The sequence below is a fragment of the Prinia subflava genome, chromosome 3 (assembly GCF_021018805.1).
Source record: "Prinia subflava isolate CZ2003 ecotype Zambia chromosome 3, Cam_Psub_1.2, whole genome shotgun sequence".
NCBI lineage: Eukaryota > Metazoa > Chordata > Aves > Passeriformes > Cisticolidae > Prinia > Prinia subflava.
Genome location: NC_086249.1, coordinates 90633039 through 90657373, shown reverse-complemented (window position 1 = coordinate 90657373; position 24335 = coordinate 90633039). Strand labels below are relative to the sequence as shown.

General features: G+C 40.4%; 1 protein-coding gene across 1 annotated transcript; it reads left to right on the top strand.

Moving 5' to 3' along the window:
- The first annotated feature begins 1400 nt into the window (after nucleotides 1–1400).
- On the top strand, nucleotides 1401–24328 carry CLTRN (collectrin, amino acid transport regulator). Its single transcript, XM_063392885.1, has 6 exons — nucleotides 1401–1525; nucleotides 1899–1957; nucleotides 7671–7756; nucleotides 14809–14925; nucleotides 18084–18278; nucleotides 22357–24328. Exons 1-6 carry the CDS (start codon nucleotides 1459–1461, stop codon nucleotides 22505–22507), a joined length of 675 nt encoding a protein of 224 aa, XP_063248955.1. The 5' UTR covers nucleotides 1401–1458; the 3' UTR covers nucleotides 22508–24328.
- Nucleotides 24329–24335: the final 7 nt, after the last annotated feature.

Here is a 24335-nt window from a genome sequence, read left to right as displayed (position 1 = left end):
ATAGGCATAGATTGAACATCTAAGCAGATAATGTATCCAATAGTTTTGTACCCAGACTGGGTTGCCTAGTGAGGGTAAAGAGGTGCCTGGGAACCAGCTTGGTGAATGACTTTTAAAGATGGGCTATCAAGTCCTTTAACAGTGGCTTCTAAAACAGTAAGTTCTCTGTTATGCGAAAGTCCAAGTATCTAATGCAGTAAATATTGGTTATTGTTTTTCATAAATTCAGCCCCACAGTTAAGTCAGATTTTCTCACTATTTGTGTGAAGCTCTTTGGGTTTGCAATCTCAAGACACGGTTCTTGGTGCTAAAGGACCACCTGAAAGTAATTCTGAAGTGATATTCAAGGTAGGAACTAACCATTAATCAGAAAGGCTACAGGGGGAGTACAGCAACAGAATGAAATAAAGTAATCCTGTCTTGCTCCCTAGATTGCAGAGACTGTTCAAATACCTGCAATACATTTCAGTTTCCGAATTGTTTTTCCTCCACATTTATTTATTTGTCTTGGTAAACATTTGATTAACAGTTCAGAGTGCTTTAAAATATTTCCACACGTGTGTACATGTATACACAGTGGGTCTACAAAACAAGAATATGTTCCTTTTCAACATGCTTTCTACTAAGTCCTTTATTGTACCTCTGCTTGTTCTAGTTGCTACCGTAACAAGCCTCTGACAGGAAAAAAGTATTCCTACCTATAACAGTTCTTTTCATGCAAAGCAGTGCTTCAGATGTGGGGTGTTTTTGTGTAGAACAAGGCACTTTCTCTGCTGGGCTTGATCCAGGACACAGGAGTGGGGCTGTGGTGGGGTTGGGGGGACACGGCACTGTGACCATCTGGCCCAGGCTGGCCCTTCCCTGTGAGTTCAAAAATGCTGTGAGTTCAAAAGCAAGTGAGGGGCAATGCCTGAGCCCTGGTTTTGGGTCCAGGTATTCTGTATTCATCACACATTTCTTTTGGAGGGGTGAACAGGGTGCCCAGTCTTCCTTTATCATCAAGGACCCTCAGTGGGGTCAGTTTCCCATGGGAGACAGGTGGCAGCTTCCTTTGGGATCTGGTGGCAGCCAAGCTTCAGATTCGCCTGCTGTGGGTAACAGTTGCCAGCTGCTCTGGTGTGGCATCCCACAGACACCTCGTGTGTCTGACACTATGAGAAAAAAAGATTGGCCTGGAACCCTCTGTAAAATGTTGTATTTTTCTAAAAAGGAAGAAGGAAAATTAAATACTTGTTGCAACTTTTTTTTTTTCTACCTAGAAAGGTAGTAAATAACTAACAGAAGACAGTTGTTTCTAGTGCCTGTTTTTAGCTAAAATAATGGGGGTTAATCATTAAACCTTTTACTTGGTCGCTCACTTGTGCTCCTGATGCTTTAATCCTGGGTCACACAAAGTTTAAGAGTGCTTTACAGGGGAGACTCACTTCTTTTTGCCTCAAACCTTTCCATGCTGACGGGATGTTACGGGCTTTGCTGTTTACACTCTCTGTAGTTGCCATTGCTCACGCTGAGCTCTGCAAACCAGGTAAGATTTGGAGCTGATTCCCATCCTTCTTTAGGTAAAGTAGCTATCAGTTTAGACTGCAAAGTTGCCAGCTTCTAAGATTTTTATTTTAACTGATTGTCTTCAGTTGGAAGATTGAACTGAGCATTCAGTTCTTTTATGAGTTTGCAAATTAAGTATAGAAGTTGGTCTCACTTAAAGAGGTCATGATAAACCTCATTGAGACTCCATAGGGCTTTTTTTCATGCAAGTAACTTCTATTCTCCTAAGTGGGTGATTTCTTAAGACACATTTAGAAACTGACATTTGTGAAATAATCAGAGAAGTAAATGATTTTAAATCCTATTTTGGGTGACTATCAATATATGTTTGCTTTTTTTTCTCTTTGTGTCAGATGCACAGAATGCTTTCAAAGTACGGATTAGTATCAAAACAGCTTTGGGAGATAATGCAGTAAGTAAAATATCTTCACATATTCTTCCTAACTCAGTATCTGCCAAAATAAAGGTAATATATACTATAAAATTTCTGAATACAATACAAGCAATTTGTTCTGCAGTGTTAATTGTAATAGTTTGCTCAAGTCATGATCCACTCATCCATTTCTTGACATTCGACTAGTCCACTCCTTAAAATGGCATCCTTCAGGAGAAATATAAAGCTCGCTTCTTCATAAAGATAATTTTCTGTCAATTTTTTTTTTGTCCCTTGGAAGAGCAATAGGGATGTTACAGTTTATGCATGAAAAGTGCTGCTTAAATGTAAGTCCGTATTTTGGGAAAAGCACTTTTGCTCAAGAGTGCTAATTGTAAAGTCAAGTGTGTCTAGGAAGAGAAGGAGAAAAACATTTTTAGGTCTTTATGAAATGGGACTTTATATCAAGCATTAATTGTAAAGACCATTCAAGCATGTCTCATCAATTCCCTGCTAATGGAGGGCTTCAGATAGTGGCCTTTCTTCTCTGCCTGTGGTACACAGGCTTGCCTCATGAGGACTGAAATGCTTTGGCTTAATTCAGATATTTGGGCTTAATGTAGAAATACTGGTGTGAGCACAAAGAGATGCGTAAGAGATTGGAACATTAGATGACTGAGTGGTCCTTTTTGATCTAAGGCAGTATTTGATGTGTCAGAGCCCAGCACTTTGTTAGTGGTTTTGAATAACTAGAGCAAATCTGCAGCATGTTAACAAGGCTCAGCAGAAAATTAGGTAGGAAACATCCTAGATGGTCATGTCCACTCTAATTCTGGTGTCTGATTATGTTATGAGCCCTGGGAAACAAAAAGCAGTAGGTTACATGTTTTAAAAGACTGGTGATACGAGACACTCCCTATGACTGTAGAAGCTGTTCTAAAATTACCCTGAAAAATCAGGTAATTTAAACTAACACTAGCAGGGACCTAGATTTCATAAACCAGACAAAGTACAAAGAAATATTCGAGATACCTGCTAAAATAAATGTCTTGAAATTCATACTGGAGTCAATTCTCTTGCATAGGAGACTTTTAATTAAACAGTAGTGCTAGCCAGGATTTTTTTTTAATTATTAGAAATAGTGTAATACTATGACTGAAAATATGTCAAAATAATTATTAAAGCTCCTCTTGATGATAATATTGATGATATGATGATAACTGCTAATATTTTGATTTAATCTTGGTTCAACATAGCAGCAAAGAACAAAAATTGGAGTTTCCAATAATGTCCTTTTTAGTGCATTTTCCTTTTCCAGCTGTAGTAAAATAAGGGGAGGTTGTTTGATAATTTATATTTCTTTTTGTTTTCCATTCAAAAAGGGTATAAGACAAATAATTATCCTTGAAGGCACTTTGTATTGCTAGAAAAAAAGCAATAACTGAGGAGTCTTTTTTTTTGTAGTTATTTATTTCATGTATCAAAGTGTGTGAAAGGTGAAGGAATGGCACAATCAAGAGCACCACTTTAGAACAACAGCTTGCCAAAAGTGCTATGATGCCATAGAAAGTCATCTACAAATAATAAACAATGTATTAAGTACACAGGTAGTAGTAGTTCCTTTCCATAGCCATTGCAGTCTTCTCTGTGAATGACTGAAATTGAAAACTGAAACTACTATGAAACTGAAATTAGTTTCTGTTAAAGAATTTAGAGCACTTTACTTCTTTCTGTTATTTATTTATTTATTTAAGCAAAGAAAAGTGTAATTACTTCAAGCTCCATGATAACAGAAAGCCCTGATACTGTGGGAATTTTTCTCTAGGAGTGGCGGGATAACTCCAGTGTACATTCAGGGGCATATGAAATAAGTTGGTGCAGCTTTTCACATGATGTAGTGCATGCCATCCCCTGTGTGTGAGGCTGATGAAAACAGGACACCATTTTTAAATTTGTTCACTAGGTAAGCTGTACTCTGAGGCAGGGAGTTCCATTTAGTGTATTTATTTAGTTCTTATCACAATGGAGCTGGAAAGAGCGGCTCTGATGCAGTAGGTATTCAGCCATTACCATTTTATTTGCAAATAATGGGTGTACTTGAGAGAGATGCTGTTTGCTGATCCGTGGGAGGAAACACGGTGCCTGTAGATCTAAAGGGAAGGTGATTTATGAGTCTCTCTGTGAATGGTTTTGACTTTCTGAGTGGCTTCTGAAATAGCTGCTAGTCACTAGTTGCTTTCTGTTCATGGAGCCAGCAGAGGAGTAGAGAATTAATTCAAAAGGGACAGAGGGAGGTAGGGAGTGAGAAGTGATGGGCACTGACAAGTCTGTATAACTTCATGTCACCACTTGTTTTAACCATAAGAGTCAAAGAGCTGGCACCTCAGGGGCTGCAGGCAGCTGAAGTAGACAGTGCACTTCCCTTCTGGCTCATGTATTCAGGCTGCTTCTGGGGTAGAGAGTGAAGAGGAGGAAGGCTGATGCACACCTTGTGTTTTGCCACCAGATCCAGAAGGGTGCTTCTGTGTCTGTAGCCACCCTGCAGTCTGAATGGCTCTATAGTTAAGCACAGAACCATTCAGGAGGGAAGAGATCTTGGATGGTCCCTAGTCCTCTCCTACTCAAAGCCGGGTCAACACAGAAATCAGGTCAGGTTGGTCAGAGCAATCTTGTAATATTATATTCTCATATCTTAAATTTTGTCTATTACAGCAGTATTACAGCATTTCACCCCATCAGCAACCTACAGTCATAATCTTTTGTGCATTATCTCATCATCTTCTTCATTCAGTAAGAGGCATTTACGATTGCCTTTCACAGTTAGCTGTGCCCAATTCTGCTCCTCCTTAACGTATAAAGGATGGCAAGTGCAACTGAGCCAATGTCTTTGTGTTGGTTCCTTTGTAGTGCAATAAAGATGGTAAATTTAATAGTTCTGATACCATCATGTAGCGTTTCATTGATAACAGTTATGTTTACAGTGTGTGGTTGCAAATGATATTTAAATGTGGTTGCAAATGATATTTACTGTTACCTCTAGAGCAGCAGAAAGAGTGCATCAAGCTGCCCTGCATAGGGACATCCTCAGTCATCAGTTGTGCTCCAGGCCCTTGTATTTGGAGGATAAAGATGAAGCTGATAAAGCCTTATAGTAGAATAAATCTGGTCTAGTGGAAGGTCTCCCTGCCCATGGCAGGGAAGTTGGAATTAGATGATCTTTTGAGTCCCTTCCAATCCAAATCATTCAAGGTTTCCTTGCACCTCTGATTAGAGAAGGCTGCTGATTAGAAACTGTTTTCTGGGAATTCATGCCCACCTGTCCTGAGTTCATACAGTTTATTAGCCTAAAGTTGTTCTTGCCTTACTTTTCCTCCTAATTATGTTGCCTTCCTCTTGTATATTCTTGTATGCAGTCATGTACAGAGGTTCTTGTTCACCTGGAGCCCACAGCCATCTCCATCTCCTCTACTTTCTGTTTAGTCTCCATTTTCTTGGGGCCTCTTGCCCTTCTGCCCAGAAGGTTGTCTGCAATAACTTCTCCTGACTCAGGCAGACCCGTGATTTCTATTAAGCTTTATCTGCCAGCCTCCTCCCCCTCTTTCTTGCAGTTTTGTGTTTATTCTTTCTCTTTTCAAGAGCCTACTCTTTCAACTGGGCCTGGAATTCCTCACTACAAATTATCTTCCCTGATTTGAGATACTCTTTTTTGTTACTGTGACTTAAAGAAGTGCTAGGCTTCTGCATTATTTATGAGAGCTGTGACAAACTGTGCATGTATATATGCATTGCACTAAACATAAACATACCGGGTACATGTACTTGGTAATGCTGCATTGTATTTGTGTCCATGTGAGCATGAAATGGAGTGTGTTTCATCATTATCCATTTTCAAGACAACTGATTAAATTATCCCTGCAGCTGGTTTAATCCACTGGCTAACAAATTGGTTTTTTCTTTCGTTTTGGACCTGTTCTCAAAGACTGCAGATGGCATGTAGGGATTCAGTCAATAGTGCCACACAGAGAAAAAACAGATATTCCCTTTTAGTACTGCAAATTGTGTTTCATGGTTTAAATACAGATATCTTTAAAATGATGATAAATAGTTCTATGGCTCTGATCTGTATTAATTCCTTTACTACACAATCTTTTTTTTCAGTACTAGTTGCTCTCATTTCTGTCACATTTTCATCATTGCAAGTGGGATCAAAACACAGGCTTTTATAATTTTTTTCCAAAGTTTCTCTCTGGGTTTTTTTTTCAGTGTAAGTTCCCAGGTTGGCAGGCGTTATCACAGTATGCTCACAAGCCCCTTCATTCACGAGGCAAGAGTGGTGAGTCAGAACCCAGGTTCTCAGCAGTGCAGCTGCACTTTAATGCTGCACAAATTGTCTGCTGCCTCAGCTTTGTTGTCCCTGACCTATCTCATCTCAGAGAGCCCATTTCACTCAACATCCATCCAGGGGTGATAAACAAGATCACTTTCTGCCCTTTAAATGACTGCATCCTTCCCTGTTCAGTTTCCTAGGATGCTAGTACAACATGAGGGCTGCAGATACCTGAAAGGTGGAGAAGGTGGAGTCTCTTTTTATTTTTTTTCTTTTTTTTGTGGAGAGGTTGGATCTCCATGCACCCAAAATCAGAATTTAAAAACCAGAATTAAGATTTGGACTTTTCAATGCTATTTACTGCTTTTTGATGTATATTGCTGTTTTTTGACTGTGTTATAAAGGACCATGAAAAAGTAGGTCCAAGTTGATAACAGAGTTAAGTGTCCACACCACTGAGTTTCTGGTTTGGATGATTACAGAGCAGATTTTTTTAATGCTGAAAGTTAAAGATTAGATTTGTGTTCTGACTGACTGAAGAAAGCTGTTTCTAACCTCCCTTAATATAATTCCAAGAAACTAATAATCTTTGTAACCTGCTGAAAGGGGAAGAAATTCAATCAGTATGCCTCAGTCATGGCTCCTGTTATAAAAATGTAATAGATGCAGTTCTTACAGGTCATTAGAATTGCATATGTGAATGAAAGCCCAGGGGAATACAGTGAAGCTGTCTCAGAAAACTTAAATTAAGAAAGCATGATTTTTCATCAAGACAACAGAGAACAGTTTTTAGAGTCTACATTCTTCTTATTTGAGTAGTAAGGATGTTACTTTCTTTCTTTTATCTCACATGTAATATAATAATTTGTAATGTAGATGAGTCTTGTAATCAGGACAGTGTGCAGCAGTAAGGCTGCAATCTCAGTTTATTTCCTGGTGTCCTAATGTCCAGTTCCCAGAGACCACTTTAAACATGAGGGATTTTTTTATTATTATTTTTCACCAGAGCTAAATAGTCTTTGAGGGTGGATTTAAACCCTCTGCTTTAACTGAATTTCTCCAGCAAAAGACACAATGCCAAGAGTGCAGCTTTGTGGAAGAATTCTAGTAATACGCCTAGTCTTTGGTATAATAAACTTTACTTATCCAGTTTGGCCAGCTTTCAGAAATATTCAGTTAATTCAATTTTTGGAAACATTGTTTGCAGTTTATATTATTTATATTACAGTTTATATTACACTTTTTTTTTTCCATTTGAGAGTGTCCTTTGTTCATACTAAATAATGGGCATTTATTTTCTTAGCACAACCAGAGAATTTATTCATTTTCTTGATCAATACAGCATTTCAAGTTCAGCAACCCCTTTTCCTCTCTGTACTGCCAGCACTGGTGCTGAAACTAATTATTTTCCATTTTCCTTTACAGTATGCCTGGGATGCTAATGAGGAGTACCTCTTCAGAGCAATGGTGGCTTTTGCAATGAGAAGATATTCCAGCAAGAGCACAACTCAGTAAGCATCTGCTTGGATTTGCCTTATACATATTAACAATGCTGCATGCAGTGACCTGTCCTCTGCTATACCAAGCTGTAGAAATCGTTACACAGGGATTCTAAAGGCAGGCTGTTCCTGTATGCTTCTGACACTCAGATACATATTCAACATCACACTGTCTCCATCTTAAGCAGTGTTCAATCTTTGAACCAGTATCCCTGTGCATGTGAAGTGACACGCACAGCTGTGGATCTCAGTGGGATGGTGCCAGTTCACTTTCAGCAGGATGCAGCAGGAAGATCTGACACCTTCTGGAGACCATACTGGGAGGAGTGAAGGGTCACACTGGGAGGTCAGGAAAGGCAGCACAGAATTTTGAGTAAGCAGCTCTGGTGTGTGCTTCCTCAGAGCTCAGCTTCAGCAGTGTGCTGAAGATGAGCTGACTCGGAGCCCTGGGAGGTGGATAGCTGAGCCAGTGCTGTGCTCTGCTGGGTATTCCTGTCCCTGATATCACAGCAGTTGAGTTACCTACCATCAAGGAGTTTCTGATGTTGCAGTGCAGATGGAAATCAGCCTTTAATTGGTTTTGGGATTAAATCTACCCTGAGGTATTGAATGTTCTTTTCAGACTTCTGATCATTGCTACTCTATGAAATGAGATACCAGATTAGAAAGAGCACTTAGCAAGCTGTATTTTCACAATGTTCTTATCTTTCTTAAATGAAAAACCTTGTAAATGCATTTCCATAGGCCTGGTATTTTTTCCATTGTTTTTTCAATCTGAAACAGAGATTAATGGTTCTGGTAGGCTAGCTAAAATAAGGTTTTCAATTTACTTAAAAATAAAATTGCTTCAGGCTGTCATCAGGTGAAGCATATTCCACATTTGAAAAGATATTAGTTAACTTTAGTCATGTGATTATTACTGTGGCTGCTGCACTTCTCTTAAGTAAGAGGGGATTTCCTCCTCCATGTGACAGAAATGTTTGATTACTGCTGTCTCATTTTTATTCCTCAGAAGTGGTCTCCTTTGAGCAAAAGAGCTGTTACATCAAGCTTAGCAAAAACAGCCGAATGTGCTACTCAACCCAATTAAAACGGCACTTTAAAAAATGAGTTCAAGATATAAGCTAATTACAGATGATTTGGACTTTTTCTCAGGTTTTCAAGGCAGCAGAGTTTTCATTTAGCATCTGATCCATAAGGGTTCACTTTTGTATACTTTATTTTAGTCCTGGGTCCTTCTTTTAAATTATTATCTTTTTTCAAAGTCATGCTGCTTTCACACAGCAAAAATCCTGTATCAGAAGCAAGTGATCTTTTTTCTTCTTCAAGCACTGTGGTTTTCTGCAGATTAAAATAAGGCTGTTGCAGGAATGGGAAAAAATCAAGCCAGTATGGAAGGAGTAGAAGTTTTAATGGCAGTTATCAATACCCACTCTGGGCAATCATGGAATTTATATTCATTAATTCAGTTTCCTATCTAGAGAGTTTTCCCTGTGGACAAATACGATGATGCCAGTGTTACTCCAGTTTGGAGGTGGTGTTGCACACATCAGTAATTCCCTACTATTAAGTTGGTCAGAAAAGTCAGTATAATATTTGGAATCAGCTATCTATGGTTTACCTCTTTTTAAGATGATATCAGACTTTCTCATGGGGTATAACTTGGGTACACACCTCATGGGGTGTATGTTGCAGGTATAGCTGATAACTCAGGTAGCACTTAGAGACACCTTTGGGGTCATTGTAGACAGCATGTCACCTGAAGGAGAGCTGTGCAGCTCTGAGATCTGGCACAACTTCCTAGGCAACAGGCTGAGAGTTTCCTGTGCATAGATCTCCCTCAAATCCCAAGGGACCTCAGAGTCCCTGTTTAGTGATGGAGAGGCTAAATGAACCTCCCAATACACCTCATAAAATCTGCCTGTTACATGGGAGCAGGAGGGCTTTGAAAGCCTCCATCCTGTTAGATGTCCTGGAAATAACACACTCCTTTCCCCACCCTTGTGGCTGGCAGCTGGAAGGAAGGAGTGCAGTCCTGCTCCATCCCCTCTGCAGCGGGCATGGAGGTGTGGGAGCAGCCAGCACCCCAGAGGGAACAGCAGCACGGTGTGCACAGCAACAGCGCCTTGGCAGAGCTGGTGAAGAGACTTCACTGTGGTGAAGAGGGAGGTACAAGCAGGAGCTTGTAGCAAATAAATTACATTGCACTGCTGGCAAATAAATTGCATTTTACTACATGAGCTTTTGCAGGAAAATGTCAACAGATTTTCTTCAGGAGATGTAAAAGACCAGTGACCAATTATTCTGTCATATAAGAACAAAAAAAGTTGCCTGTGACTGCATCCTGGTAGCATCTAAATGTATGGCAATTTTGCATCTGGTTAACTGAAGTTTTTTGTCAAAATAAAACCTATGGCAAAAATCACTATTACTTCCATAACTGAATACCAGTTTTGCCAGGGTATAAATTATGCATGTGGCCATAGCCAGGATGTGACAAACCTCCCCTTTAAAATCCCATTAATTTCTAACACACCCAGCCTTGAAGTAACTCCCAGCCACAACTAAATTCCACATGAGACACAAATGCCATTAACTTCAGCAAGCTGTATCAGGCCCCAAAATAATTTTTCTGGTGGATCAGGATAACCATTGTTGCAGTCTGCCCCATCATTTTTGATATTCAAAGTCACCTTTAATTAGATTTCTGAAGCTGGATGAAAGCCAGCCTGCAATGACAAGCATTTCAATGTGGTGCTGCAAACACCACAAACAGCAGCTGATGCTGTTGTTGCCCTTGTGTAACCACTGAGTGACCCAGCACAGAATGGGAAGGATTGCACATTACATCTTGAGTTCTCTAAAGTTAATTTCCAAACTCAACTTTAATAAATCATGGAGCAGCATTTAATGTTTGAAAGGCTTGTACAAATTTTCAAGTTTGTACAAAACAGAAGAAAGGTACAATCAATCAAACCACTCAGTAACTATTAACAGAGATACAAATAAATACTTCTTTTTCAGTGGAGAATTAATACCCCATTTTCCCTGCTTTATATATGGCCTCTCAATTGATTCTCAATACATATGGTCATGAACTATGTAAGCCAACCTTTGATCTCTCAGTGTTAAAAAATTATTGTTGTAGCCTGTGTTAGTAACCCTGGTTTCTCTAATCTGTGACTCATTTGAAATTATATGCATCTCTTTTGGGCCTGAGACTAGTTAATCTTTAGAGCAGAAAGAATGTCAACACATTTGTTTTCATTCAAATAACAGAATCTACTTTTGGTGCATCTTCCCCCCATTTATAGATAAAACTGAAATTTTCATTATGAAGTGATCAGAAAAAAAATCATCAGCATTATCCATTTTCCTAAGATAGGGGTTTTTTGATACTAAACATATTGTGACCATTTAGAACAACAAAATAGGAGTCCAGAGTAAAGCTGTTAACTCAAGGTGATCCCATGGCTGGGAATAAAATAAAGTTCCTTTGCAGGAGCAGCTGCAGAGCCCTGTGTTGGAAGAGGCGTGATGCTTTTGAGAGAGCTGGATAGAGGCACCCGGGACTTGGGGACTGTGGTTCTTTCATGAGCTAACAGCCATTATGGGCACTCAGCTCCCTTCAACTCTCTGACAGCTCCTTCTTATCCCTAACAATCATTTAAATCTCCATAAGGAGCAATAATGGTGTTACAGGCCAAAGAATTGCCAGGGTTTCCTGCACTCTACTCACCAGTATATTAAAGGAAATGCAGTTTTGGACTTTTGCCATGGTGCCATAAGGCCAAACCAGGATCTTGTCATTTTGATGATAACAGTCTCTTATAATCCCATGTCAAAAGTCCATTAACTACTAAGGAAAGGAAGAAATGTCCACATATATATTTACAAATACATTTCATTAGTGCCTGGAGAAGCCAGGTTTCTCAGATCTATATACAGTGTGATGGCATAGTTGTAATGGTTCTTCATGTTGTGAACCAAACCTGCAAGCAAATGGCATGGGAGAAAAAAACATGCACCACTGAACAGAAATTGCCACATTGATGCTGGTTGAACCAGTCTGTTTGGGTGTTTACTCATATCCTATGAACTTCTCATCAGTGGGATTATTCTCTTTGGGGCCAGGAAAAGTTTATGGCATTTGTATTCCACTGATGAAAAAGTGGTGGTGGTGAAACCAGAGTTTGGATGCTTGTAATTGAGGAGGATTTTAGAACAACAGGGGAAAGCAAACAAAAGACAAATTTACATACCCTAGTGCCATCCTTGCTGCCCCTTGTTTCAGTGCTGTTTGTTCTGTGGAGAGATGCTACCCCTGTGGTGACTGACTGCCTTGTCTCATGCTAAAAACCTTGGCACTTTAGGGAAGATCCTAGCTTGAAGAGTCTTTGAATGAAAGTCAGGGTATGAAAGTCAGGGTGTTCTGCCAGACCTTGTCTGCCTTTCTCTTTGGAGATCAATCTTTCTTATCCCATTTCAAGGACATCTGTAGGGCAACACCAACTCAGATTTTCCACCTGGTCCAGTTTTTGATTGCACCACAGAAACTGCAGCTTTAGGAACTTTGGCAACATTAAGTTTTGGGTCCTACTGTTATAAACACCTAGAGAGAAAACTTCCTCTGCAGTTACAATTGTAGATATTCTGTGAAGTCAGCAAGAGTTTTTCAGTCACCAGCCAAAAGTAGGCATTTTTCCCCTCTCCTGTAAATTTTGTGCTTTCTTTTTGTTTTGCAAAGACTAAATCTGCTTTCATCTCCTGACTGTTGCCAGCAAACATCTTTTCAAATTCCAGAGGATGGCTTTCCTCTTTTATCCATAAAAATTCTCTGTAAAATTGATTCTGTTCTAGAGAGGTAAAAGTGGTTCTTCTGTCTCTGCAAAACCATTGCTTTCCATTTTACTGTGTATCTCTCTGGAATGGGTGCTTATAGCCCAGAAAGCCAACTGCATCCTGGGGTGCATCCAAAACAGTGTGGCCAGCAGGGCAAGAGAGGGGACTCTGCCCTTCTGCTCTGCTCAGCTCTAGTGAGATCCCTCCTGGAATGCTGCATCCAGCTTTGGGGTCCCCAGCACAGGAAGGACACGAACCTGTTGGAGTAAGCTCCAAAGAGCCAAAATGAAACCAGCTCACTTGGTTGGAGCACGATGCTAATAATGCCAAGGTTGTGACTTTGATCCATATACATCACTCCCATAAGAGTTGGTCTTAATGATCCTTGTGGGTCCCTTCCAACTCAGAATTTTCTGTGATTCTGTGATTAGAGGACTGTAGCTCCTCTCCTTCCAGGAAAAGATGAGATTTGGTTTGCTTAGCCTGGAAAACAGAGAGTTCTGGCATGACCTTACAGCACCATCCAGTACCTGAAGCGAGCCTATGAGAAAGATGGAAAGAGGCTTTTGACAAGGGCATGTGACAGGGCAAATGGGAATGTCTTCAAACTGAAAGAGTAGGTTTAGATTAGATATCAATAAGAAATTCTTTACTGGTGGTGACTCACTGGCACAGGTTGCCAGAGAAGCTGTGGATGCCCCATCCATGGCAGTATGCAAAGCCAGGCTGGGTGGAGCTCTGAGCAGCCTGGTCTAGTCAAAGGTGCACTGCCCATGGCATGAGGGCTGGAACAAATCTCTGAGTCCTTTTCAGCTAAAGACATTCCATGATTCCTGAGATAGATAGATAGATAGATAGATAGATAGATAGATAGATAGATAGATAGATAGATAGATAGATAGATAGATAGATAGATAGATAGATAGATAAGCCAACCTGTGTAAAATGATATCTTGCACTACCTGGGGCACCCAAAACATTATTCAAAAGAAGTTTGGGAAGTAAAACATATTTACAAAATATTCACAGTGAGGCACTGTGATCTCCCTTACAAACAGATCCTTGGCTGAATGGGGAATGCCCAGGCGCAGGCGTTCTTGCTCCCTCCTGTCCCTTTCACCCTCAATCCCACAAATCCCCCAACTCCCCACAATCCCACCAATCCCCCCAGTCCCCCCAGTCCCCCCAGTCCTACCAGTCTCACCAATCCCCCAATTGTCTCCAATCCCCCCAGTCTCCCCAATCCCACCAGTCCCACCAGTCCCACCAATCTCCCCAATCCCCCCAACGCCCCCAGTCCCCCCAGTCCCAGGCGGGCTCGGGCGGGCCCGGGGCGGTGCTGCGGGCGGCCGGCAGGCGGCGCTGCAGCAGAGCGCGGGGGCGGTCACGGTGCTAAAATGGATCGGTTTTCACTTCCTTTGCTCAAATACTGCCGATTGTGTCAGTCCAGGAGGGTTTTCTGATCTTTCCACCATTCACTAGTAGAAATCTGGAAAAAAAAATGTTTAAAAGGCATTTTGCACACTATTTACGTAGTATGCCACGAGAAGCCACGTGCTTGTGCCCCTCCACATTTAATTTCACATAAAATGGAACAATCTGCCTTTAAAATAGGTGATATAAATATTTGACATCTCAAAAGCTAAAAGGAAGAGGCCAGTGCCAGTAGAATGACTAACTTTAGCTTGTTCCCCTTACTCTATGCCTGGCTCTGGGAACAAAGATGACGAAAAGAATAAAATCAATTCCACTGATCTTCCCTCCTACGAATGTATCTTGTAGAAGAACTGCATTCACTTGACAATCACCTGGGCAATTCTCGATGACTGGTTCCTGTATTTGCTGTCAAAACCAGAATTCTTAGTTCACCAATGCACTTGTTCCATTATATGGCCTTTGTCACAGCCAATGATGGTTGTTATTCGCATGTTTTTTTTCATTTGATTAAACTAAATGTATGTCCAAGACCATGCAAGTCTGTAATAGATTTAGAAATTTGTTTGAAGACTCATTTGGTCTTCATAAGCTCGATTTCTTTAAAATCGTATGGGAAATGAGAAATGCTGTGAATGGTATTTCTTTCTTGAGTATTAACTGTTAACTTTTTTAAAAATAAGAATTTTTCCCCCTTAGTTGAGAGCAATATTTTAGGAAAAACTAAACTATTTCAATAATTCCTTCCACGATTCTTTAATGATCATTTTTGTTTTAACTGTCTGCAGAATTTCCAATGTGCTGCTCTGCAATGTGACAGACCGGGTGTCCTTTTGGTTTGTGGTCACAGATTCTTCCAAAAATGTGACAACTGTTCCTGGAAGCGTGGTAGAGGCAGCCATCAGGTACAGTCATTGCTTTTGCAATGTTTTCTTTCTTGTTTACTGAGGATGTTTTCTCTCTGTGGGCCTTGTATGAATAAGCACTCTGCCTCTTTAAGGATGAACTAATCCAAGTTGCTAAAACACTGAAGGGTCAGTATTCTTTAATGAATGTGAGATTAGAGGATGTTTAACAGCCGCACAGAATGCAAAGAATGTGAGCCTTAGGATTGTGACTTTGGAAAGAGTCTTTGTTGATGCTGGAGACTCAGAAGAAGTCTAGTCCCTTTCCAGAGCCCTACCTGTCGTGTGCTGTCCAATGTGTGGCACACTGCTCTCATCCAGCTGCCACAGTTCCCAGTGAGACAGCCTTCTTCCTCAGGTGATGGAAGGGCACACTTTCTGGGTGGGATTAACATAATTTAGCTTTCACTGCATGCTACATGCACATTTACACCTGGGCTAATGACCATAGGCTCCCTTGAAGTGCTTCTCACTAACAGTTCATCTGACTTAATGCAGAAGTCAGCTTTCACATGAGAGGAGCTCCTGTGAACTCCTCATGAGCAGAGCTGGCTGTGTCCTGGCTTGGCTTAAGCAATCTCATGCTCACATTCTTTTCATACCAGCTCATTCTAGAATGCCAGTCAATATCACAGTTGAGCATTGCTTGTACAAAGTACAGTGCACTACAAATCACTTTGCCTTCTACTATCACATTCTGTAGCAAGTAAAAAGAAGAATGTGGAGCTGACAAGGAAAAAAAGAAAAAAATGGGATAATCTGACTTCAGTGGTCCAAAAAACCTACACCAGAGGTTTATAGGGATGAGTCCCTCAAGCATCATAATGCACATGTATTTCTCAAGCATGGAGTGGAAAATGGATCTCTTTGTTTTCAGGCATTCTATGCTCTGTCTTGAAAATTCGTGTTATCTCTATGGAGGTGTAATGCCTAATTCCTGATGAATGACTATGCGTTCTTTTGGAAAGATTAATTTAATCTTATGAGCAGATTAAACTATTTCCTACAGAGACACCAAACAATAGCTTCATAGCATTAGTGGAGGAAGCAGATTATTTATTCACTGAAGCTCTCTGTAAGAGTGCTGGAATGCGGGGGTTTTGCATTTCTGTTATTCTTTGATACATTCAGTAGCATAAGCTGATTTATTTAAGTCTTTTATATGCCCTGTTTGGCACAGAAATTGGATGCTGTTATTGTTTGGTTTTTAACTGTTGTCTGTCACCTGATAAAGAATATGCTATTTATGAAAAGTTTTAATTCCTACCTAATTTAAAAACAAGAAATAAAATGTTCTATAAAACTACAATGCTTTTTGTTCAATTGCTTCTGATTGTAGGCTTCCATACAAAACCTTTATTATAATTCTTTATGGTAGGGTAGCACACAACACTAGTCATGAACTAGATGAGAGTATGAGAGTCCTACAAAGTAAGAATAAAGAGGAAGGTAAACCATGTCAGAACTCTGTATGATACCCAAGGTTTTGCATAATATACAAGATATAGTTATGCATATGCAAACATGAAAATGCACTTGTAGTTGCCTGCATGTGTTTCAGCACATAATTCTGAAACTCAAGCCATTAGATGAGGGTGCACAAGGCTTAGTTCAGCTGTTCACAATGACCCTTTCATATCAGTAAGGAAATCTTTCCTAAATGGCAGACGGCTTATGGAATTATGGGTCTTAAAACATGCCATGGCTTTCAGTCCTGCCCAGGAATGCTGACTTTCCTTTAAGGCTAAGAACTTCCTGTTTAAGGGACAGCCAAACATTATGATTTCCAAGAAGAGAAATTTGTTAAATCTTACCTGTATTTCCCATATATCTTTTCTCAGGAAAAACTTACTCTGTGGTAAATAAGTCAAATTGTATACAAAAAGAGCTGCATTAATTCATCCAACTGCTATCAAAAAGAATCTCTCGAGACCAATATATGTAATCCATTTGATTAAAAAATTTTAACATTTGGAAAAAGCTAATGAAAGATACTTCTAAAGCCTCTTAAGGCTGCTTAGATTTAGATCCAGAAATATCTTACAGGCAGTTAAACGCTTACAGGCAGTGAAAATGGGTGAAGATATCCACTAAAGGATAGCAGTTGTACTACTTCTGTAAAAAAGCATATTTCTCAGACTTACAGTTTCTCATATGGAAATAGAAAAAATGTGGAAAGTACAAATCCCTTTAGCTGCCTCCTGCAGGGAAGAAGGACATGTTGACAATAGGTGTGGATTCTTCCAGACCAAATTGTATCCTGTGCCTCATGGATCTAATAAAATCTACAGCAGCAGGGGCAGATGTACCAGCCCATAATATGCAGGATGGTTTAGTTTGAGGCACTAGGGGGAACTGTAAGTAAATCCTGCAAGTACTGAAAGGTAGATCTGCCACTCCTGTGCTAATCTTGAATGCTGCTTGAGAAAGGCAACAGAGCCAGCCTTACAGCTTACCACCTGCTATGTCTTCAGGACATGGTTCAAACCAGAAATAAATAATAATATCATACCTCAGGTTTTGTCTGTATTTCCCAGTTTTTTAGATAAATGCATATGGAAATCTGGTGTTCTAAGTGTGTGGGTGTCTATGGATTACTAAGGTCTCTGTTACAGTCAAGGTCTGTGTAATCCTACCAATATCACAGAGTCGTAAAATCATAGAATCACAGAATCATTTAGGTTGGAAAAGACCTCCAAGGTTGCGAAGTTCAACCTTTAACTGAACCAGCACTGTGTCAAGCAGACCATGGCATTAAGTGCTATGTACAGTTGTGTCGTGAACACCTCCATGGATGGTGACTCCACCAATCCCTGGGCAGCCTTTTCCAATGCTTAACCAGCTTTACAGTGAAGAAAATTTTTCCTGTTGTCCAACCTGAACCTTCCCTGGTGCTGTTTGAGGTGATGTCCTCTTGTCCTGTTGCTTGAGAGAGTCACTTCTGAGCCCCACTAATGGTAGACAACATCCTTTTCTTCATCATGCTGGGTGACATTCAGCCCTGCCTAACTTGCAGCACATTCATGAAAATTCCTTTTATTTTCTACTATCTTTTAAACTTGTAAAATACCTTTTTACTTGTAAAACTTGTAAAATACCTTTATAAAGAGTTGTGATGTTTTTCTTTTTGTGGTTTTTTTTTTTTTTTTCTCCTGAAGGATGAACCGGAACAGAATCAACAATGCCTTCCTACTGAGTGACAAAACACTGCAGTTTCTGAAGATAACCTCAACCTTATCACCTCCTGTTGAACCCTCTACACCTGTCTGGCTTATTGTATTCGGTGTTGTTCTTTGTCTCATTGTGGCTGGGATTGTTTTCCTCATTGTTTCGGGGATTCAGAAACACAAGAAGTAAGCAGCCTAGCCTTTCTTCTGTTTGAATGGAATGCTGGTTAGTTAGGTCAGCTGAGCTGGTTTTGAGTTTCAGAGCAGCCTCAGCCAGATTAATGCTGTGCATCCTTCCCTAGCTAGGTAAAGATAACCCATTCTCCTTTCCTGAGGGAAAGACTTAAAATCTTTAACAGTAAAGTATAGATGCCTTAGTAATTTTAGGACGTAATAAGGAAATGGAGGGTGCAAGAGTATGATCCTGGAGGCCACCTAACTAGAGATGAGCTTTAAAAAGACAATTGATGTCATTCTTGTGAGGGTTTATTGTGACACAGGTGAGTCTCCTCTCACAGACCACCCACACAGCTACCAAGAGGAGGATGTCTGGCACTGACTGTGTCCCTTCCAGGGCAGGAGTGTCAAAAGCTGGTAGGGCTAAAAAACCTGTGCTGCTGCAGCTTGAGAAGACTCAGTAGAGCACACAGTAATGATTAATGTATGGCTGAAGAGGGTCTGCTCACTGGAACAGAGCAGGGTTTCACTTACTATTCATGACCTGATGAGCCCAAAATACCCAGCCCTTCACAGGTTCATGGCCAGATCTCCCCATGAGCTTAGGAGTTTTTCTGGTGGTAAGATAGGAGAGAGATACCCTCTTTTCCTCTCCGTTTCTGCCCTGGTGGCACTGGTGAAAAAGAGAAGAGTGTTCACGCTTCCCTATTGTGAGCATGTGGGAGCAGCACAGAGAGCAGGTGGGGTTTTGGTCCTGCCATCTCTGCTGGCTCTGAACTGAGCATAAGGAATAGAAATTTCTCAACTGAGTTGAGATTCTGCCATAGAAGTTCAGCTTCTGCCTTGCTTTTGGCTGCCACAGAGTTTAGGTTTACACAAAATTGTGACTTCAGCAATAGATTCATACAGGAACAGCAGAAGAACTGAAAAGGGTAAATTCCTGCTGATAACCAGATAATATCACAATTATTGACTGTATAATGGATTGTATCCCCAAATACATCAGAACAAGGAATTAATATATGAAAAGTGGTATGTTGCAGAGACGTCTCCTTTCTGTGTTTTTATTATCTTGAAGAATGTTAAAAGACCTCATAACAGCACTTGTGAAGGTTAAGTGCTTCCCACAGAGAAACTTTAGTATTGTAGTCAGAATCCCTTCAGTTATATTTTGCAATCAGAGGAGTTGAATGAATTTCCAGAACCCCTTTCTGTTTTCAAAAAAACCACACCAAATTCAGCAAACAATAGATGAACTGCTGTTGGGGAAAGAGTCTGGGAAGGTATTTGGAATCTGTGGATAGTTAAAGGCCTATCACAACCATGCTGTGTGGACTGAATTATTTCATGCTCTAAATGCAGGCAACCTCTTTTGTAATACTGAATGATGTAGCTACCTGAAGCCCATACCTGCCCTCTGTGGCATCATGGCTCTGTGTTTCTTTATAGTGTCTAACTTTAAGGGGGTCTTTGAATGTTTCACATAAGTGTAATATAAATAAACTATGATAAATAGCTGTGATTTTTCTAGCTAAAATAATCACTTCTGCTTCATATCATGCTGAAAGACAGGATTACCCCCTGTATTATCAAAATAACTCATCTGAGCTTGAGCAGTTCCCCTCAATATGGTGTAAACTGCATGCTTTTATCATCACACTGCTATCAAAATGGCTTGTTGTTGCCTGCCTGTGCTCACCTGGCACCCTCTCTGTCTCATGCTCTTGTCTTTTTAGTTCCTGTGTTTTTTTCACTTCTCCCTCTGTTTCCCTACCCTACCATTACCTATAACCTTTCCTCAGAGCAGGTTCATCTGTGGCTGAACTCTAACCCTCCTTTCACATCAATAACATCTGCAGGCAGGGGCTGGGAAGTGAGAGAGAGGGTAAACCAAGCATATATTTCTTCTATCTATGTTGCAAGGACTGGAGAGCTAAAAGTGATGGTCTGGGATATTTGGCTTCTTGGAAATAACAAAAAGCCAGACATGAGAGAAAAGGATTTCAAAAGCGCTGATCTCTGTGTCAGACACTGAAGTGACCAGGTTTTATAAGACTTCAGCATGTCCAGTAATTAGTTTTCTTATAATTCTGTCCAGAGCTTACATAATGGAAGCTGCTTGCCTAGTAAGCTGCATTGGAACTCTGGCCCTAAGGATGGTGTTGTCTTCTCATAAATCTGGGATTTTGTCTTTAAAGGCCTTTAACGTACCATTTAAATACCTCAGTTGAGATAAGACCAAAAGCAAGTGCTCCGGGCTGTCTGTGCTCAGGGTGTCAGGGAAGGGGAGTTGGCCAGCAGAGGAGTTTCAGTGTTGAGTTAGACTCAAGCATCACTTATTGAACTGAGAGATTTGCTGAATTCAGTGCCTACAGTGAGCTGGGGCAGACACACTGTCTCCCAGACTTGTGCTTGTTCTCCTGCCCTTGCAGGAATAGGATACCTCCGCCTACAGCAACAGATTAACCACATGCCCAGAGCAGGATCATCCTCTAGTCTGCCCTGAACTAGCCCAAATTCTCCCCTTATCCCCCAAAATCCCATCTGCAGCAGGGGCCATAAGCATTTGCCTTGGGAAGAGTGAAAACAGAGTAAGCACACAGTCTTTCCCTGTATTAGTTCTCCCAGGAATTAACTTGCAGCTGTGGGCCTTCCTGAGCTGGATTTGGTCTTCTTGTGGTAACTCACAATATTTTCTCTTCCCTTAAGAGTCACCCCTTGGATTCATGGAAACTTTTAGCTTCTCTGAATTCCTCTGGTAATGAGTTTCACACATCTTCTACTCCTCTCATTTCTTTTGAACCTCCTTCTTAGTAACTTTTATGTTCTGTCCCCACAGTTCTGTATTAAAGAGCACTCCTTTTTATCAATGTAAGAGCAGCCAGAGGTCAGAGGTTCCTGCTACTACACCCCAAATTTATTTTAACAAGTCTGTAACCACAAGAATCTCCCAAAGGCCAATAAAATTTTATTATTGTTAATATCTCTGTCCTTAGGAGTTACACTGAGTCAGATTCTTACCGTTGTCCTGAGTCAGGTTGTTACAGTACACGTTGTGAGATAGGAAGAAGCAGTGCAGCTGACCTTTGGGTTCCTTGTCCTCTGAAACCGCTGATGCTGCAGGCCATAAAGTACAGCAGGTTTTTCAACTCTGAACTAGTTGTTCTCAAGGTCAGAATAAATCTGGAATTAAAGGAACATCATGACCTGTTGACTGATATTTGTTTATTACATCTTCTCATGATTGCATTTTAGAGAATTTTTACTTGGGTTTTTTTTAATGTAGATAATTTTATTCAACCATTATTATAATATGTTTTTGGGACCACTGGAGTCTGGAAAAGTGAAAGCCATGCAATTGTTTGACATAGAAAACAAAAGTTTAAAATAGTGGGTAGGAAGGTGGCTGTTAATGAAGTTTGAAGGAAAAATGCAGATTTGCAGCACTGAGATTAGCCAAGAAAGTAATCATGAATGTTCTGAAGAAGGTAACCATGAATGTTCTGAAGAAGGTAAACATGGATGTTCTGAAGAAGGTAACCATGGATGTGAGGGCACCCAAGTCTCCACATTTGGAAGCTATAGTTAGTCCAAGATTGATCTGTTCCTAAAAAATATATTTTATTTTGTACTGATCATGGAGTGAGATCTATGAGATCTATGACATACATTGCAGACAGCGTGCTTAGTATAGACTTCATGAGTTAAAAAAAAACCCAAATAGATTTAGAGATTTTTTTTTCAAATTTTGTTTTGCCCTAGCTTTTCTTTTGCACCTTCTAGTCATGTTGCAGACTAAGAAGGTGAAATAATATTTAAAACATACTTACAACATGTCTACTTCAGGTTTTCTGGTCTCCAATTCTGAGCTCAAACTGCTAAACTAGGGCTTCCAATCTGTGGGTTCCCCAGCTGTTGCATTAAGATACACCCATCTGATATATTTACTACAGCAAGGAAGTACACCAGATTGTGCCTTTAGGAGCATAACCTATGACAAACTTCTAAATAATACGCAGTTTTCTTTCTGTGGAATAGAGTGCTGCAGGTCAATAGAATAAGATGATCTTTTCTTTCTTGTTTCTAGAAAGAATAAAGAGTCAACAGAAGCAGAAAATTTAGAAGAGAAAGTTGAAGTGACACTAGAAAATGGGATTCCTTGTGAAGCACTGGATTTAAAAGCAGGCCACATTAATGGAGTCTTTGCAGCAGATGATGAACGGTTCACGTCCCTATGAAATGCTGCCATTGCGCTCTGGTGGTTTTCTGAAAGACTCCTGTGCCTGCCTTTTCTCGTCACTGCTCCTGAATGTCAAACATGAAGACAAGAGAAATGTCCTTTCACGTAATTTCCCTTGAGAGAAACTTTTGCTGATAACACGTACACTCAAACCTCCATTACAGTTCTTTTTTCATGAGCAATGCAAATAAGAAGGCCTCAGACGATATCCAGAAAAGATTTCCAGAAGATGTGTGGAAGAACAGGGTTGGAACCTGCTTTGTGCCAGGCATCTCATTTTTAATGATTATTTGAATATGTGCATTGTTTGTTTTTCCCTGACATAAATGTGAAATTGCATTATTCCTGAATGTCACTGGGGGGATCATCTATCATTGTCAACTCTTGATGGGTTTTCTTTCAAGCCATATGCAAAAGTGTCTTTGTAAAATTACTTCTGTTTGCTTCTATGTAGTATGCCTTTGGATGGAACAGTCATCAGTGCATGAAAGTTTTCATTTATTGAGAAACAAAAAAGCTTTCACAGCCTCTGTAAGACCAGGTCAAAATACCTGGATCATCTAAAGCTCTGGGGCTAGAAAAAAAATCTGGTACTAGAAGTGTTTTTTACTTAACTGTCAAAGTTACAGATTATGTTAGCTGGAAATTAAAAGCTACAAAACTCTGAAATTTGTTGTAATGAAAAGCTGCAACAAAGGGCAGATCTTCCACAGGTGCAGTGTTTAATGGCCCAGCTCTCATTAAATCATAGAATCACAGGCCAGCCTGGGTTGGAAGGGATCTTAAGATCATCGAGTTCCAATTCCCCTGTCATGGACAGGGACACCTTCCACTGGACCAAGTTACTCAGAGCCCCATCCAGTCCAGCCTTGAACACTTTCAGGGATGGGGCATCCACAGCTTCTCTGGGCACTCTGTTCCAGTGACTCAACAACCTCACACTAAAGGTTTTTTCTAATCTAATCTAATCTAATCTAATCTAATCTAATCTAATCTAATCTAATCTAATCTAATCTAATCTAATCTAATCTAATCTAATCTAATTCTGCAGTCTTTCAGTTTGAAGCAATTCCCCCTTGTCCTGTCACTACCTGCCCTTGTAAATAGTCTTTCACAGCTCTCTGGAAAAGTCTTGCTTACAGTTTTTAATAATAAAGCTAGAGTAGATTTCCAGCATAGCCAGCCTGGGATCAGATGAACCTTCATGTTCACGTGATAGGTGGATAACTTTTGAAAGGATTCAAGGTGTGAAACACCAACTTGTTTGGTTTGGTTCACCTGACCTGGATAAGTGACAAAATTCTGTCTGTCTTCAGAAGCACTGGTCCAGAGAAATGGGGAGTTTTGTGTGTGGGTAACTGTAGAAACAGAATGGAAAGGTGTTGAAGCAAAATAGTGTATCTGCAGTCACTATGCATCCCCCACATCACTGGAGGCAGGATTTGACCATTAGCCATCCTGTTTCCAGTGTCATGTTTAGAAGCAATACTAGAAAACCCCTTTGCTTATTAGGATTATTTCATCAGACTCCTCATCAACAGGAACAGGCTTAAACAGAGTAAAAGCTGCTCGTAAAGGACCATCCAGTGTCCTGAAGGGTACAAAGCTTTCTTGTTTCCCAGGGTGGCAATCCTGCAGCCTTTTGGCTGTGTTGAGCACCTTTGATTTGTCTCAGTACTGGCTTTTGGGACAATGTCAGCAGAAAGGGAGGAATGGGAAGGAGAAGGGAAAGCAGCAGGGTGAAAGGGGAAAGCTGAACAGGGGAAGCACAACTCTAGGGAAGGCAGGGGAGAGGAAGGCTAAATACAAAATAAAACTCTGGAACC